Here is a 17,495-nt window from a genome sequence, read left to right as displayed (position 1 = left end):
TGGTAATATGCTGGAGGGCACCACAACCATTATTTTATCATTTCATTGCTGAATGGAGACATGAATGCTCCAAAAGGACAAAAATACCCCTCATGTTCATCATGTATTTGTCTAGGACTGGTTCAAATCCACACACTATCCTCACCCCAAATCCCCCTCCCCAAAACCCTAACCTAGCAATAGCAGTGGCGGCGGCAACCAGCGGAAAGTAGGGATGAAAACGGAGCGGATAGTTTCCGTCCGCTCCGGACAAAAACGGATACGGATACCTTTCGGATCGGATAATTCTCGGATATTTCGGATACAGATACGAATACGGATATTTTCTCCCGGATACGAATACGAATATGGTATCAGGGTTTCCGTCGGGTACGGATAATAATTCGGATATCCGCAGGACCTATGAGACATACCCATTTCTTTCTAACTCTATAACCTTCAATATACCTTTATAGATTTTAATAGTAGTTTATCTCTTAACACTAGTCCATACTATTAATATTATTTAAATTTTAAAAAATATTTATAAATTATACCTCATTTTATATAAAATGAGCTAATTATATATGTTGATATTTATTTCTATTAGAAGTTGAGTTGGTTTTCGTGTTCCGAGAAAAATTTGTTTCCGTATTCGTGTCCGATCATATTCGATTCTTATTCGTATTCGAGATAATCCGTATTTGTTTCCGTATTCGAGCTATCCGTATTCGTTTTCGTATTCGGTAAAAAATATGAAAACGAATATGGTATGAGCATTATCCGTCCGTATCCGCTCCGTTTTCATCCCTAGCGGCAAGTGGTGGCAAGACGACCAACGGTGAGGAGTGGCAAAAGTAGCAACAGAGCAGTGAAGTAGCACATGTGGCATCGATAGAGCTATGAAGTTAGGTGGCATTGACGGGGGAACATGTCAGCAGTGAAGAAATATAGCGGCAATCCGTCTGTTGAGCACTCAAGTTCTAGCAACACTGATAGATATGTCATGGGTTCCTGACGGAGAAGTGCTTGTGTTCTTCCAACTATATGGGTTCCGATGCACTGGAACTTTTAGTGGTATGGCTTGCATTTGAAGGGTAATTTATTTGGATTTTGTCCTTACTCTATTGTTTTCTACCACATAGGATGGACAGTAGCTCAGCTTGTAGAGCCCTGGAGTGAAAGCAACTCCCATGCAGGAACCAAACACTAGGGGTGGGCATTCGGTCTAACCGAAAATTTTGGTCTTTTCGGTCTTTGAAAAGTAAAGACCGAATTTCAACGCAAAAATATCAGGACCGACAAATTCGGTCTCGGTCTCGGTCTCGGTCTCGGTCCTGACCGAAATTCAACAACATTTTCATATATACAAAGAAATAATGGAAATTTTCAACACAAAAATCACAAAAAAAATCATAAGCACTTATGAGTAAAGACTCTTATTAGGTTGCATGCTTTGAAGAAGTAGAGATGTGAAAATTAGAGTTTAATCTTATTAAACATAGTGGATTGTAGGTTGCATTTAGACATTTTTTGATAATTCGGTCTTTTCGGTTTATTCGGTTACCCGAGGAGACTAACTGAATTGACCGAACAAAATTTGGTCTTTTACTACTTAGGACCGAATTGATGACCGAATTTCTTGGTCTTGGTCTTTTCGGGCCCGATCTCGATCTTTTCGGTTCGGTTTTTTTCTGCCCACCCGTACCAAACACGTCCAAAGTAGCATGGTTGGGAAGGTAAAGCTGTGCATAACATTGCAGGGGCTTATTATTATATTTATTGATAGGAAATATAAAGACGAATAATGCATTAATTGATGGATTTACTTTTTCTTTTGCTGTGGTGGATTTTTATTTTATCTTTTTTAAGAGATATGATTGTGTAGTTTTCATCTCATAGCTTTGCTCAGTTAATTATGGAGACTAGCGTCTGAAGCGTTCATAAAAAATCACTCGAAATGTGATAATAATATAATAATTGATCTAATAATGCACAAATCAAGTAAAGGCAATTCCCTCTTTCGATACTCGAAAAATAAAAAAAGAAGAGAGAAAATTACCGCTACTTGTAAAATGCAATAAGGGACAATTTCCTCCACATAATAAGCTTCGAAAGAAAAATGAGAAGGAAATGAATTGATATTCTTCCGAAGAAGGGGAAGTAATAAATAATTTCGCTCACAAACCAAATAATAACCTTCCCTATGGATTTGGGGAAAAAAAAATTCGCCACCATCCCATATAAAAGCAATGGAATTATAATTCAGGTAAAATAAAAAAGAAAGGTCGCAGCCGCGAAAAAGGAAGAAAATAAAATAAAAGACAAAGATAGGCAAACAGGGAGAAGTGGGCCGTTCGCCCAATCCCAAGGCGCTCCCCTCCCCTGCTGCTGTGCTGCATAATTCCGCACCATCCATACAGACTGGCGTGTGGGCCCCACCTTATGATGGCCCCACATAGCCGTGACCTTTTCTCGCGTGCGGATTGTATCTCCGGCTGCGCCTAGCAAAAAGGTATTTCTTCCTCTTTTATTTTTTGGGTTTATTTTAAGCTTTGCAACGGCTACTCGTGAAAAAAAGCCTAAAAAGCCCAGCAGCGAGACCTCCCCCTTCCCTTCCCGTTGGGCTCGCGCGGCGCCGTCCCCCCTCTCTCTCTCTCTTCACACTGCTCACGCCTCTCTCTCTCTCTGCTCCCAAATCTGCGTGGGAGAGAGAGAGAGAAATCCAGTGGGGGGAGGGATTGGTCTCTGGAGGGGATCTAGCAGCAGCAGCAGCAGCAGCCATGAACATCTTCAAGAAGAAGGTCGACCCCAAAGGTGCGGTTGCGGTTCCACTTCTTGGATTTCGCTCCTCTTTTTCTTGGTCTATGTCGGCGGGGTGGGGTTTCTACCGTAGGGGTCGATTTGGTCCGATCTGCAGCTGCGTTGCGATGATGCGTCTGTTCTTGCGGTCGGAGAGTGAGATCCTTGCTGGGTTTTGGGCTTTTCTTGGTGTGGATTGGAGAGTGGGGGTTTCTATTTCTTGCGTTGATTGGGGGGGGGGGGGGGGGGGGGGGTTAGGGTTTTAGGGTGACTCGTGCGATGTGCATTTTCGTTTGGTGGGGGGGGGGTGGAGGAATCTGTAATCTCTGTGGATTATTTGTGGAAACCAGTGAATAAAAAAGATTTGGGGGTTAAGTCTTTTGGTGGTGTGATGAACTGATGGTGATGTTTAATGTCACTTGCAGAGGCTCTCAGGACCAGCAAGAGGGAGATGTCAGTTGCTACACGGGGTGAGAACAATTTCCATCTGCTCCTCTTTCTGTTGCTCCCTCCACTGATTCACCCACAAAACATTTTAAGTTCATGAATATGGGTGGTTTGGTTTAGTAGTGGACAAATTCATGACTTGTATCGCAGCACAGTTGCACCGAATAAGATTACAGCAGCTTAGCTTCTGACACTACCTTTTCTCTTTTTATTTTTATACTAATTTTAGGAGTTGAGAGAGAGATTGGCTCCCTGCAAATGGAGGTATGCACTTCTCTTTATCCTATATATAATTCAGGATACAAAAGGTTCAGAAAAGACAATGTGACAAACTTTGGCCATATTTCGCATTACCGAGTACTGAGTACAGAGTACTACTGAGTAGGCAGCATTAGGTAGCACTGACGGTATGCCAGAAAAAAAAAGTAACAGTTTGGTCATGTACTCATGTTTATGTTGGGAAGCCAGTATTATTCTATCATCATGCTTATGGTGTCCGATGGACTGATGTTTGCAATGTTTAGTATCAGGAGTGCAATAGCACTGCTATTTTTAAGAGAAATACTCTATCTTTTATGTTCATTTAATTTTAGGTAAATTGAGGTTGATAGCATCACTTTGAACCTTGACAACATATGTGCTTGTCTTCTTCAATATAGTAAAGTTAGCCTAGAACCAGATGAAAAGGGCTTTGGGTAGACTGCTAGTTCTTTCCATGTAACTCTGGCAGCTCAAATACTCTGTAAGGTGTAACAAGAACTTGAGTGCTTTTTGCTGTGTACTTAGTTTTTTATGCTGCCATGCCTTCATGGTCTGGAAGTGGAAAACATTTCAGCCTGGATCAGAAAAGCATATCGATCAGCACTGTTCGGAACTCTTTTTTTTTTTTTTTCACCTACCATCTACAGTAACTTGTGCAAAATGTACCTTCTGATTTGGTAATGTCATAATTGTACCATTCCAGGAGAAGAAACTAGTTGCTGAGATTAAGAAAACTGCTAAGACAGGAAATGAGGTAAGCCTTTTAGGATTTGTGGGAGACCCCTAAAGTCCATTCTGGTTCTTCCTGATATCCTATAATAAATGATCTGGATCACTCTAGGCTGCGACCAAAATCCTAGCTCGGCAACTTGTGAGGCTTAGGCAACAAATTGTCAATTTGCAAGGCACGCGGGCACAAATACGTGGAGTTGCTACTCATACACAGGCATGTCTAGTTTTCAATTTGTTTTATGCAACTGCATGTTCTGGCTGTTGGCAAAACACATTTAGTCATTTATGATCAAAGCTTGTCTCTTTTATTCAGGCAATGTACGCAGGCACTTCAATATCTGCAGGAATGAAAGGTGCAAGCAAAGCAATGGCAGCAATGAATAAGGTCTGATGAAAGACAGCTATGGTTGGCTGTTGTTAAACATGTTATCTAATCTATAGTCATTTTTCTTGTGAACCTTTTTGGTGACACGTTATACTGTTTATTTTTCCAGCAAATGGAACCAACAAAACAGATCAAGGTTATGAGAGAATTCCAGAAACAATCAAATCAGTTGGACATGACGGTAAGAACATTTAGGGCATGCTGGGTTTGTTACAGTATAAAGTGGGAATGTTCCACCATGTTACCACTTGAATCTTTTTGCTTAATTAGTTGCTTTGCACTAATAAACATAGACAAGATCAGGGCAGACATACAACTTAGCACAATACAGAGAATCATTAAATGTTGTATGAACAAACTTGTTTTGTGGAGATGATTCATAATAGCCAATGCAATTATTGTAGGCTTCAAACGATCTGTACTGTTCTCAGATATAGTTATGTTGGACAAGACATCATACGATTATTAACTATTTTAATGCAATACAACCTATTAACAATCTATGTGATGAGTGACACCTTTTAATTTTATGTAGAATAATGCCAACCTGCTCAAAGGGCTAACTAATAATATATGATCATGAGCAGTTAATCTTTCGAAAGATTGCCTAGATTTTTATCCGTGCAATAGCAGATCTGTGACTGTTCCTCCAAATGTTAAAACACAAATGATGTGCTCTAGCTGCCACCATCCATGCGCCAACTTAGTACCACTTGTCTCGGCTACTCCGGAGAAAAGAAAGATAAATCGTATTTTTACATGCAGCTTGAAATGATGTCCGATGCTATAGATGAAACACTTGATAAGGACGAGGCAGAAGAGGAAACAGAAGAACTTACTAACCAGGTAAAGTATTGCGCTGTACATATCAGTTGATAAGGATTTTTCTGAATATATGGCCAGAAATTGTGCTTCATGATTTTTCCATTCGCTCATATGATATTTCCTTCTGTTCCCCCCTATGCAGGTTCTTGATGAGATTGGTGTTGATGTGGCTTCTCAGGTAAATTTATTCCTCAATATGCCATCATGTTAGTTGTTAGGCATCATACAAGTACCTCATAATTCTAAATGCTGACTCCAATCTTTCATGAAAATACAGCTGTCTTCAGCTCCTAAAGGTCGTATTGCGGCGAGCAACAGGAAAGCTGAGAGCAACCAAGCACGGTATAATGTTTCTTTTTCAGTCATCAACCGAGCAAATGAATTTGGGCTCTGTTCTGCACCTTTCTATCTGTTCTAGTTTTCCTGATGCGCATGTTGTGCCTGCAGAAATGCCGCTCCCCCCCGAAATAACGTGGAGCCTGAATCCTCTGCTGAAGTTGACGACCTGGAGAGGAGACTGGCTTCCCTTCGCCGCATCTGAGCAGCTGATAAATATATAGTGCATCTATAATTCTATATGTAAATTTGTTTCACTCAACATAGCTTGTCTGAATATGTGCGAGTAGAGTATTGTAGGCAAACAACCAAGATTTAAATAACATAATTGAACCTTCGGATTTTCTATGGAAGGATGAGCATTTGATGCAACCGACGTGCTAATTTCTTTGTTTGGTGTTTAGCAACCCATACGCCTTACTGTCTTTTAGTTAGTTTAGGAGCATTGAGCATAAATTGCAGGCAAATATAATAATCATGACTTCTTCCAAATGGTTGAACAAATTGACAGAAATTGAAGCTTCATTGATTGAGAATCAGTGACCTTTTCCTTACACCAAGTGCATACCAACAACGGTACATATGGCATCACAATGCTGTTGCAGCAAATGATTGCTCACAAATCAAACTCTTAAGGAATCCCAACTCCCTACCACTACCAGCAATGCAATGCTTGATTAGTTCAAGAAAGAGCCACTCTTGGTCTTCTCCGTTCACCAGGGGACCCAAAAGCTTGGAATTGCTCAGCACTTTCATCTTCAAAATTAGATGCATCCATCACTCATCGTCTACTTGTTCTTCTTCGGTCAATGATGACCGCCCGAAAGCGAGCAGGCTCATATGTCTTGCTCCTTCTGGTATCATGGCTCGAACAGCCTACAGGTGTGTCAAAGCACAAGCATGAAAAATAATCGAATACAATTGGAAGTATTCAGTCAACTGACATAAGTACTCTAAAAGGCCACTTTGTTATTAAACGATTTCTTTTGGTGGGAAAAAAAATCCACCTTTTACCTATATATCATCTGTGTAAAGGAAAGAAGCCTACTCCCTATCCTAGTGTTGGGTGGTCTACAACATACTCCCTCTATCCCAAAATGTTTGACGCTGTTGACTTTTTTAAAAATGTTTGACTGTTCGTCTTATTCAAAAAATTAAGTAATTACTAATTCTTTTCCTATCATTCGATTTATTGTTAAATATACTTTTATGTATACATATAGTTTTACACATTTCACAAAAGTTTTTGAATAAGACGAACGGTCAAACATGTTTAAAAAAGTTAACGGCGTCAAACATTTAGGGGAGGAGAGAGTATAAATGATGATGTGCATGTTTAAAAATGGTTACACCATGAACAGATAACTGAGACCTCCCAACTTTAGAGATTTAAAGCAGTGTCAACTGGTGAGTTCAATATTTGTTGGTTGTACCAGGTTGACGTCTACACGGGTAAAACAAAGAACAGCACAGGTACAATCAAGCAAACCTTTTCTATCTCATCACAGATGGTAGGGCTCTCTCGGAGATACTGCAGTGCTTTTTCTCTGCCTTGACCCAATCTGCACACAAAATTCAGACAAATAAGTAACACCCATGAAAGCTACATGCTTACAACTACACGGCAGATAATGACCGATCTTAATCACAGCCTGTGTATGGAAAGCTAAAGGTAGAATATACTCCCTCCGTTTCAAAATGTTTGACACCGTTGACTTTTTAGTACGTGTTTGACCATTCGTCTTATTCAAAAAATTTAAGTAATTATTTATTCTTTTCATATCATTTGATTCATTGTTAAATAAACTTTCATGTACACATATAGTTTTACATATTTCACAAATTTTTTTGAATAAGACAAATGGTCAAACATGTGCTAAAAAGTCAACGGTGTCAAACATTTTGAAACGGAGGGAGTATATAACATTTACTCATACATAGAATGCAATTCCTGAGGTTGGATGAAATTACAGCAATGTTATTAATTAAAGAAAACAGACTGCACTTTTGGGGTGTATAGACCAAAGCATGAACTCCAAAGCAATATATTAAAACAACAATTAAAATCATAAACAAATTGTGTGAGTTCTATAGCTGCTTTTACTGAACAGATACATGACACGATCTAACATCTGCATAGTTAATCTATACATGGTTGCAACAAATCCTGAAATTTAAGAAGAACAAGCATGAAAAAGATCTAGACTTTATAGCCATTTTAAGTTATTGTAAGCGGCACAAAAAAAACATGAACTATGCCAAGGACCAAGACATATGGTGAATGTCTCTCAAAGGGTCTCCCAGAGCCAGCCCAAACACATGAAATTCACATGGGAATGACACAGAGGATCATTTGCAAAAGACATGCAAAACTCGCTGGTTACATTTTGCTATATAGCCACAGCCCACAGGTGACATGCAATAATTTACACTTAGAAAGCTCCTAGCATACCTCATTTCTTTGTAGCTATACCATGAGCCTTTCTTTGCAACGACTTCCATCAGCTCAGCACAATCAAGAACACATCCCTGCGTGAAAAGCCATATTTAGCATATATACAGCAAGATCTAATGACAAAAGCTGAAAACTTCATGCACTGACCAGTTTACTAACGCCCTCCCCAAAGATGATCTCAAATTCAGCTTGCTTGTAGGGTCTGGAGACCTTGCAAAGAGCAAGATATTTATGTGTACTGTAGAAATTGTGGAGCATAACACAGAGCGAAATATGGATATATTATAGACGTACTTTACTCTTCTGCACTCTGACACGAACCTTCACACCCACATCTTCATCTCCCTTGACCTTAGCAAAAGAAAAGAAATATTCTCAAATCAAACTTTAGGAAAGGTTAAAATTTGCTTCTTTGATCTTACAGATTTTATCTTGCCAATGGGCCGTATCTCTAGTCGAACTGATGCGAAGAATTTCAAAGCTATCCCTCCACTAGTGACTTCAGGATTACCATAAAATACTCCAATCTAGTTCCAATAAAATCCATCAACCAATGGAATAAAATGGCTATGAAAAGTCAGCATAAAGCTAATGTAGCACACCTTGTATCTTATTTGATTCAAGAACATAAGAGTACAACCAGCCTTTGAGGCATTGCCTGACATCTTTCTCAATGCTTGACTCATTAGACGTGCTTGTAAACCCATCTGCTGCATCCCTATCTCACCCTAACAAAAAAGGTAATCATACTTCTGATGCAGATGTTCTCAGTAGAGTCATAACAAAAGAAGAATAAAAGAAAAAGAAAGAAGCCATACTTCAATTTCTGCACGCGGAGTGAGAGCTGACACTGAATCAATACAGATGAGATCGATAGCTCCAGATCTGCACATGCGGTCCGCAACTGATAGAAAACAAAGCGAAAAATGTTATTGCCATTACCTCATGCGTTCTATTTTTATAATTTCATCTGCCTAAATATGGCTCATAAATAACCCAATATAACTAGTTTTACAAAAAAAACCAATAAAATTCGTTGTAAAGATTCTAATATGGAGAACACAGAATCATAATCTACTTATGAATATAATTAATTACACCTTTTTTTCTATTATATAATATGCTCCTCCACAAGTCCACCCAGAGGATGGACATTTTATCAGCTGGAGGCTTAGCTTATTTATCAACTTAAGTATGACTTGAAAACTCATTGGTGGTTGAAATAATATATGTATTTCCAACTTTTGAAATAAAAATATTAACCAAGCCCTAAAGTGCAAGCCGTATTACTTTCTAGTGCCATCTCTCCATTGTCTGGTTGGCATACAATCAGATTTTCAATATCTACCCCAAGTGCTTTAGAATAAGCTGGATCAAAAGCATGCTCTGCATCCACAAGCATGGCATTGCCTCCCAATTTCTGCATATAAGATGTTGGAAGTAGGTTACAGTCATTAAGTGTACAGAGGGTATTCCATAAAGGTCTACAAAATAGTGTCATACTATAAGAGAAAAACTAACCTGTACTTCAGCAATGGCATGCAGCGCTAGAGTAGTCTTTCCACTGCTTTCTGGACCATACACCTGATAGTTGTTGAATATTGAGTCATTTGAAAAGTAAGTTTTGTTGTTTTCAACTTGCAGAAATCCATGAAAATTATGACACAATTGTTCCACAATCAAAGCATACAGAACTATCGTTGCCAATTGATCAATGGAAGTATAAAATAAGTTACCTCTACTACTCTTCCTTTTGGAAGGCCACCACCCAAGGCAAAATCTAGTGTCAAGCAGCCACTTGGAAATGTCTCACTGGATAGACAAAGTAACAATCAGTATGAATTGCATAGGTGAAATTTATAGAAGAATTTCAATTGAAGGAACAAAACAAATTTGAAACATACACAAAGGCACCACCCGCGCTTCCTAATCTTGTAACACTGCCTTTTCCAAAGGAGCTGTTTATGTCATTCATGGCTGCATCAAGAGCTTTTTGCTGCAGATGAAATTTTACAGAATGTCTTTATAAGTAAAGGAATATCCAATTCTCTTGCATCAGTAAGAACAGCTTAACATTTTGATTTTCTCGTAGATTTGTCACAAAAAATGAAGTCATGCAACAAGATTTTACACTCTCAACCATGTAAAATTGAGACAGAGTGTCTCTCAACTCTTAATGCAATCTGTATTTAAGATAAGTATATAATCACTAACGAAACATCAGAACGAAGCTAAAGGAAAAATAGCAAAAAAATGTATCTGACTGCAATTCTGGCGAACTTTTGTACACACTATCCACGACCACTACCCAGCTGAATATGGAACAGTGTTTTGTGACTGGCCACGAAAGTTAGTATTTATCATGACCAGATCCTTCAGGTTGCAGTGTCCAACACTCACCATCACATTGTTATTCATGTTGGTGGCCCTGAATCCACGATTACATTCTTGCCTCTATAAGGTCAAACTTAACATAACTAAAGCAGTTAAAATGATTGAATTGTAGTGATGGTAATGAAACACCCAATGATAATTAGATAAGACGAGTAGTATTTCTTAGAAACATGGTTTGAATCAAATCAATCAGGGCCATGATTGTGTATCCACATGATCAGGTTTTCCTTTATTTTGGAACATGATATATTTGACACTAGAGAGTCGAGACGACTCATGCAGCAGTAATCCAGTAACATTGCACAGAACGTATTCGACACAATGCACAGTCCAAGAACTCTAATACACAAGACACTTCAGTGAATCAGTCCAGTCATGCAGGGAAGGGTAGGGCAAGGGGGAGGGGGGAGAGCTAGCGAAGCAAGCGGGGGAGCTTCCTTACGCGGTCTATGAGGCGCGGGTCGTCCTCCCCGGAGAGCGCGCCGTTCCCGCCGCCGGCCACGAACTCGCAGCGCAGCCGGCGGCCTCGCCCGACGGCTCCGCAGGCCGTGGCGCGCGCGCTCGGCGCGGGGGCCCTCCCCTTCCTGCGGGAGCGGGGAAGCAGGTGGGCGGGGCCGAAGCGGGAGGAGGCTGCGACGGTGGCGGCGGCCATTGGTTTCCCGGCGGCGAGCTCGGGCGGTCTGAGTGGGGCGAGTGGAAACGAATCGCTCGCCTCGAGATTCGTGCGGTGCGTGCGGTCAACGGACGGCGAACGGCCTTTTCCTTTTCTTGCTCGCTGTGGGCTGCCACATTCAGCCCAGTTGTATAAATGGGCCTCAAATAGGCCATTCCTTCGTACTCCCTTATAATCAGCTGAGGGTGTGTTTCGCTAACGGTCAAGCTTGAATGAGATATGGCAGAATAGATTTTGCTGGATATGACGATCCAGTTTTTTATTTGGTTGTAGGGATGAAGGTGGATTTGGTGATCCATTTTTTTTAGAGGGCTAAAAGAGATGAATGGTTGCAATCACCTCTTCATTAGAGGTGGTGAGTATACCCCTTCAAATTCATAAAAGCCATAAAATTATTATAAATCTAATACAAATAAAAAAAATATAAAGAGAAATAAAAAATCACAAAGAAATAAAAAGAGGAAAGGGAGAAAAACGAGAAAAAGGAAAAAAAAAAGTCCTCCCTCTTCTCGCCGGTCGCAGGCTTGCTCCTCTCGTCGGTCCGTCTCCTTGCTCGCCTCCAGTGCCGCCGCCATCTCGTCTCCTCCCTCGGCTGGTGTGCCTCCTCGCTTGCCTCCAGTGCCGCCGCCTGCCCGTCTCCTCCCTCCGCCTGCACGTCTCCTCGCTCGCCGGTCGTCGGCCCGTCTCCTCGCTCGCCTCCAGTGCCACCGCCTCACCGGAACCGCCACCTCCAGACCCTGGCGAGGAGGAGCCCGGGAAGCGGCGGTGGTCCAGATCGGCCGCCACCTCGTCTCCTCGGGGCCTCTCGCGCTTTGCCGTCGTGCTCACCGTCCACACCGGCTGCCGCTTTACTCGCGTCGTCGTTGTGCTCGCTGTTCGCCCGGCCGTCGTCTTGCTCGCTTGCGTGGTGAGGGGTGACGCGACCCACCTCGGTCGCTGTTGATGCGAAAAACACGAGGCCTGGGAGATCTGCTTAACTCCAGTGCAGGTCCAAAAATCTTGCCTTTAGGTTTGTGAGCGTGCCAGTTGATTTGATCCTGCAATCAACAAGAAATAAAAAAAAAGAAACCGCAATTAAATCTATAAATGATAGCCGATCGGCCAACCGCCGATGACGTATCATTTATCTTCGAGCCGATGTCATATTTAAGTCGATCGGCAATCATGAATAAGTAAGAAAGAACTAAATATACTCAATCGACTGAAGATATTAACATTATATAATCCTTATGTTGATATATAGTTAAATCAAGTGATTGGGATAGATCGGTCGCCATGCCGAGACAATATAAATCACTTAGATCGAAATATATATTAACAATGAGATTATAGATGTTCATAGCATAGCCGATCAGATAGATCTACTTCCTCCGTTTCACAATGTAAGTCATTCTAGCATTTTCCACATTCATAATGATGTTAATGAATCTATATAGATATATATGTCTACATTCATTAACATCAATATGAATGTGGAAAATACTAGAATGACTTACATTGTGAAACGGAGGGAGTAGCATATATCAGCTAATACTCCGATACTACTCTATATTAAGATATTAAAGCAAGCAAAATATATCAAATAGAAGCCTAACATATTTTGTTGTAATAAGATCTAAGCACAAAGGGCAGATCTAGCATATCAATTAAGCACATGAAATATAAAGCTAAATCAGGTAAGATCGGCTGAAACCCCGACACTACCCTAATCGGCAACCAAATAGCAGGCTAGAGATTAAGATTCTAATCACGACTTATAAGGTCAAACTCAACTGATGCAGCCATAAGTATGAAAAGAAGAACAATATCTAGACAATCAAGCCGTTGGATGTTTCATAGGATGGTAAATACCCTTTATAATCTAAGCCAACGTTGCTACTTAACCAGATCGACTTCCTTCCAATGATAGATGTTAGCCGATTGGAGGTTAAATAACAATATTGTCAGAGATTATGTAGAATATATGATAACTCGACGAATTACATAAACAAGATTAGAATATCATAAAGATGGAAGCACTAATCCCAAGAACGCAAGCCGCCATAACAAGTTTTACCTCTAGTTGAAGATCGAAATCGATGCAGCTCAACCCGAAAGCAAGAACTCATCGAAACAAAATGAAAGTAAAAGGGTGGCGATGTGCCGAAATTGTTATTGAACGTGTGCTGTTGTATTACATGGGGCTCAGGGTCTAGTTATACCCGAGATTACAAAATATGTCCATATCGGACACGACTCTTATCTCTAACAAACTCTAAGATACCATAAGTCTTTGCGGCAGACTTTTGCCCAAACTTATCTCTAAGGACTTTACATAAAATACCCTAATTAATAGATACAATTGTCTTCCCAAGACTCAATCTGTGCATGGCAATCTACATGAAGCACATTAACTCAATCCGATGACGCGTATCGAGTCACATTGTCGAAATCGGCTTAATCGGCCAACCTTGTCTGACTCGAACTCTGCCAATCCTGATCGTAGCCGACTCTCGCTCTGTTTCCGGAATGATCTCTATCTTGGATTCTGCTTCGACTTATCTCCATCTCCGATACTTGGATTACCAAATTTGGTTGTCAACAGTCGCTCGCCCCGCTCGCTCGGGCGCTCGGGCGGCTACGTCCGGGCAAGTCGGCCGGATCCCTCCATCCAGCATCTGGGAGGAATATTCCCCTCCGGGCCGCCCTGTCCCACCTCCGCCCACCAACCAAACACCCACAAAAAAAAGGGACCGCCATGTCCTATCCACCCAGAACCCACCATCTAAACACACCCTAAGTAAAGAGCACAGAGACAAAGGACAATAACACATTCATCATTATGTAATTAATTCTCATCGGTTAACGTGCTACGTCGTTTCGTGTTCCGTGGATTGCATCAAATTTTAAATATTGCATGTAGTTGGCCCAATAAAAATTAATATTGGTTGGTTACATGCAATGCATTTAATGATGCTCATTTACTCTTTGCACAAATAAACAAAGGCACATTTGTTAGAAGATGATCATTTTGGAAGACAATCAAAATATTATGTGATGATCAAATTGGGATAAACGATTACTATTTATAGACACTAGAATTGATCCCCACTCGAAACTCTACAGCTTTTGACCTCCAGCCCAAGACGCCATCGCCACAACCCTACTAACTTGCGCGCGCCGATTGCCGCCGCCGCCACCACCCGCTGCCCATTATGCTGTTGTCTAGGCTAGCAGCTCAGTTTGCGCGCCACAACCCTACTTACTTGCGCACGTCGACTGCCGCCGCCGCCACCACTCGCCACCCATTATGCTGTTGTCCAGGCTGGTAGATCGGTTTGCGCGCAACTACTTGAGGAAGATAAGTTCGATCTCGATCTGTTTCCATCCAATACTTTTCTCTTCCTCCAGCTCCCCTCTTCTTTCCGTACCTTGCTCTCCTTGAGATCCTGTTTCTGATTTGATTGGTGTTCATGCCGCACATCGAGTTCACCAGCTGGATATGCACACAAGAAGGTATAAACTCTTACTTTCCTAATATTAAATCTATGTGTTAGTTACTTGGTTTAGTTTGTCTATACGTACTCATGTTGTTCTATTGTTCTGTTTAATATACAAGCGTTGTGTCTACCAACATGGTGATGCACTCATGTGTTGCTTTCCATTCATTCTTTTCTAATAAAGCGTTTGTTCTGATCAATTCTATTATTTTTATTATTACTATTATTATTATTATTATTATTATTACTACTATTATTATTATTATTATTATTATTTTTACATGGGTAGATTCTCGATGCATCATGTTCAACATGGACATACTTCCCCAACAAGAAGGTAATTCGTTGTTTTTGTGTTCATTCAGTGCCGCTCGTAGATTAGTTTTGAGTTAAATGCAGGCACTTGCTTCGAGAAGCCTAGTATATTATCAATGTCACCACCATTGATGAAGCACACGATTGAACCATGGGTGCAATTTACTCATTAGTTTTTCGTTTTCTAAAGTGCGATTGTACCGTGAGTTGCTTTCTAACATACATATTAAATCACAGTCAGTTTTGTGATGCTACTCTAAGGGTTTATGTGTGCAAATTGCCTGTGTATGCTTTAATTTCGTGACTTCAATTAAACTATGTTTCTTTTGTGATGTATGACAACGGTATTCAGTCAGTTAGTATGAATTTTTTTCTAATTGTTTTTTTTGTTCATTCTTGTTGATGAATCTTCAGACAAATAAGAAGGGCGGGAAAGTTGTGTCGAGAATTCCTTTGGGATTGTGCGCAACATTTGGTAATACTTCAATGCTAGCTTCCAGGAATTTGATGGAAAAGAAAAACAATTATATCGATAAGAAGATTGTAGAATGTACCACCAATAAACATTTCTGTAAGGATGCCACGTAAGAACAAAACAAATTCCATCATTAGCTGCGAGAGTTGTACGCAAACCTCAATTTAGAACTGAATGATTTGGTCAAGCCTACTCTGGACAACCAACAGATAGTCTGTACATTGGTCAATGGGTGGAAGTATTAAATCTAGATAAAAGGATAATGATAAATTGACACAAAAAAGAACCAACTAGAATACTCTCACTAAAATAATAATATATGTTAAGTGGAGAAAGAATTTTTGTACTTCAGTATATATATAGTCATTTTAGTCAGTCTACACTTGCTATTGTACAATTACGCAACCAATACCCCTAACTATGCCCTTCTATTATATTGAGAAATCACCCATGATTGTCCAGTTTCTTATGACAATTCGTCATGGTTATTCAACTGGTAATAGATACGGAGGAGTAACCACACTAGGAAAAATCTCTTAGCCCTATATAGATACTAAGCTGTCACTATCAGCGGCCTACCTTTATAGATCCGTAGCATATAGCACCATTTAATGGTATCTAATAATCTAAGCATCATGCTTACATTACTAAATACTACTCTACATTTCTGCAGATGACATAGAACAATCAAATAATTGAACACTAAACTAATACCATTGCATATCTCTAGTAAGCTAGCTACATAATTATTACGAGACAAGTATAAGCTAAAATTGGTACTCGAATAATTATATAAATGAAGTAAAGGACCAAAACTATATGAAGAAGAATATTTCATTACTGAATTAGCCATAACCGAATTCTTTGGAAAACTTAAAGAACTAAGAAAACTATTCTATTTCTACTCCACTAGCACTAGAACAAAGTAAAGAAACTAGAGAGCTTCTTGATTGATCCTCCTTGGTGTGTGTTGAAATGGAGAGGGAGAGGTCCTTTTAAAGGTTGCATATGATGGTTGTGGCAGTTGGAAATGTCCTAAACACCCTGCAACCGTCATTAGGAAGCAATCTAGGACGTCCACGTGGAAGGCCAGGATCAACGGAGCTGATGGGCTGGCCCATCTAGCCCAGTCCTTTCTCTTGGACTTCGCTTGATGGATCCTCAGCTCAGTGGCATGGTGGTTGGGCCCAATTGTAGGTGTTCTAATGGGTTTGTGTGCCCATCCATCCATAAGTCTGCCACATGTCGAGCTTTGATTGTTTGAACGGTTATTTTCCACCGTTTCTCCTCCATTTATATGAAGATCTCCTGTATACAAATACTTTGCCAAGTACAAGTGGAAATAGATTATTTCTAAACAAATATACATGTAAGCATTGCTAGTTCTCCTTTATTTCCGAATGTATTGACGGTCGAAATTGGACTATAACGACTGTCAACACATACATAGATAAGGATAAAAACTGTTTTGCTCCAATTCCTGGGAGATAAGGATCGAAACACCTCAATCAATTTTGGATTATCTCCAAAGATGTGGCCAGATTTCACGGATGAGGCGGCATCGGGCAGCTGCAGGACTCCAGACTGAGGTAGGGGATGACTGTAGCGTTGGCCCCACACGACAGTGAGAGGACGAGCAGGGGATGCCGATTAGACAGTTGCTTGCTAGGCTGGATGCACGCTAGCTTGCAGGCCGAGGCTGAGGGGAGGCGAAGGGGCGGAAATGGGCCGGCTCGGTTGCGGCCTGACAAAGGAAATGAGCTGAGAATGGCCCATAGAGAAAAGAGGGGTCTTATTTAGATTTTTATTTAAATAAATGCTGAAACGATGTTTGTATTATTAAAATTAGCAAATGAGCTTTAAAAATTCTGAGAAAATTTAAGAGTGTATTATTAATCATGAAGAACTTAATAAAATTAAATCCTACCATGTTTTGT

The 17,495-nt window shown here is 40.4% G+C and overlaps 2 protein-coding genes across 3 annotated transcripts; one reads left to right on the top strand and one right to left on the bottom strand.

Moving 5' to 3' along the window:
* The first annotated feature begins 2,577 nt into the window (after nt 1-2,577).
* LOC127767550 (vacuolar protein sorting-associated protein 2 homolog 2) lies at nt 2,578-6,129 on the top strand. The gene is made up of 11 exons (XM_052292922.1): nt 2,578-2,796; nt 3,207-3,251; nt 3,458-3,492; nt 4,193-4,243; nt 4,331-4,435; nt 4,535-4,606; nt 4,716-4,787; nt 5,372-5,452; nt 5,574-5,609; nt 5,709-5,773; nt 5,879-6,129. Exons 1-11 carry the CDS (start codon nt 2,763-2,765, stop codon nt 5,970-5,972), a joined length of 690 nt encoding a protein of 229 aa, XP_052148882.1. The 5' UTR covers nt 2,578-2,762; the 3' UTR covers nt 5,973-6,129.
* A 142-nt stretch (nt 6,130-6,271) lies between these two features.
* Nucleotides 6,272-11,336, bottom strand: LOC127767549 (DNA repair protein recA homolog 1, chloroplastic). 2 transcript variants are annotated; one of them, XM_052292920.1, is made up of 13 exons: nt 11,059-11,336; nt 10,127-10,218; nt 9,959-10,034; nt 9,744-9,806; nt 9,513-9,642; nt 9,041-9,126; nt 8,825-8,950; nt 8,645-8,749; nt 8,517-8,573; nt 8,370-8,432; nt 8,220-8,296; nt 7,257-7,329; nt 6,272-6,643 (listed from the first exon to the last, which is right to left on the bottom strand). In XM_052292920.1, exons 1-13 carry the CDS (start codon nt 11,266-11,268, stop codon nt 6,545-6,547), a joined length of 1,257 nt encoding a protein of 418 aa, XP_052148880.1. In that variant the 5' UTR covers nt 11,269-11,336; the 3' UTR covers nt 6,272-6,544. The 2 variants fall into 2 exon arrangements, with proteins under 2 accessions (XP_052148880.1, XP_052148881.1); XM_052292921.1 differs by lacking the exon at nt 8,645-8,749.
* Nucleotides 11,337-17,495: the final 6,159 nt, after the last annotated feature.

The sequence above is a fragment of the Oryza glaberrima genome, chromosome 3 (assembly GCF_000147395.1).
Source record: "Oryza glaberrima chromosome 3, OglaRS2, whole genome shotgun sequence".
NCBI classification, from domain to species: domain Eukaryota; kingdom Viridiplantae; phylum Streptophyta; class Magnoliopsida; order Poales; family Poaceae; genus Oryza; species Oryza glaberrima.
The sequence above is the reverse complement of the archived record's forward strand: the minus strand, read 5'-3'. Positions and strand labels throughout refer to the sequence as shown.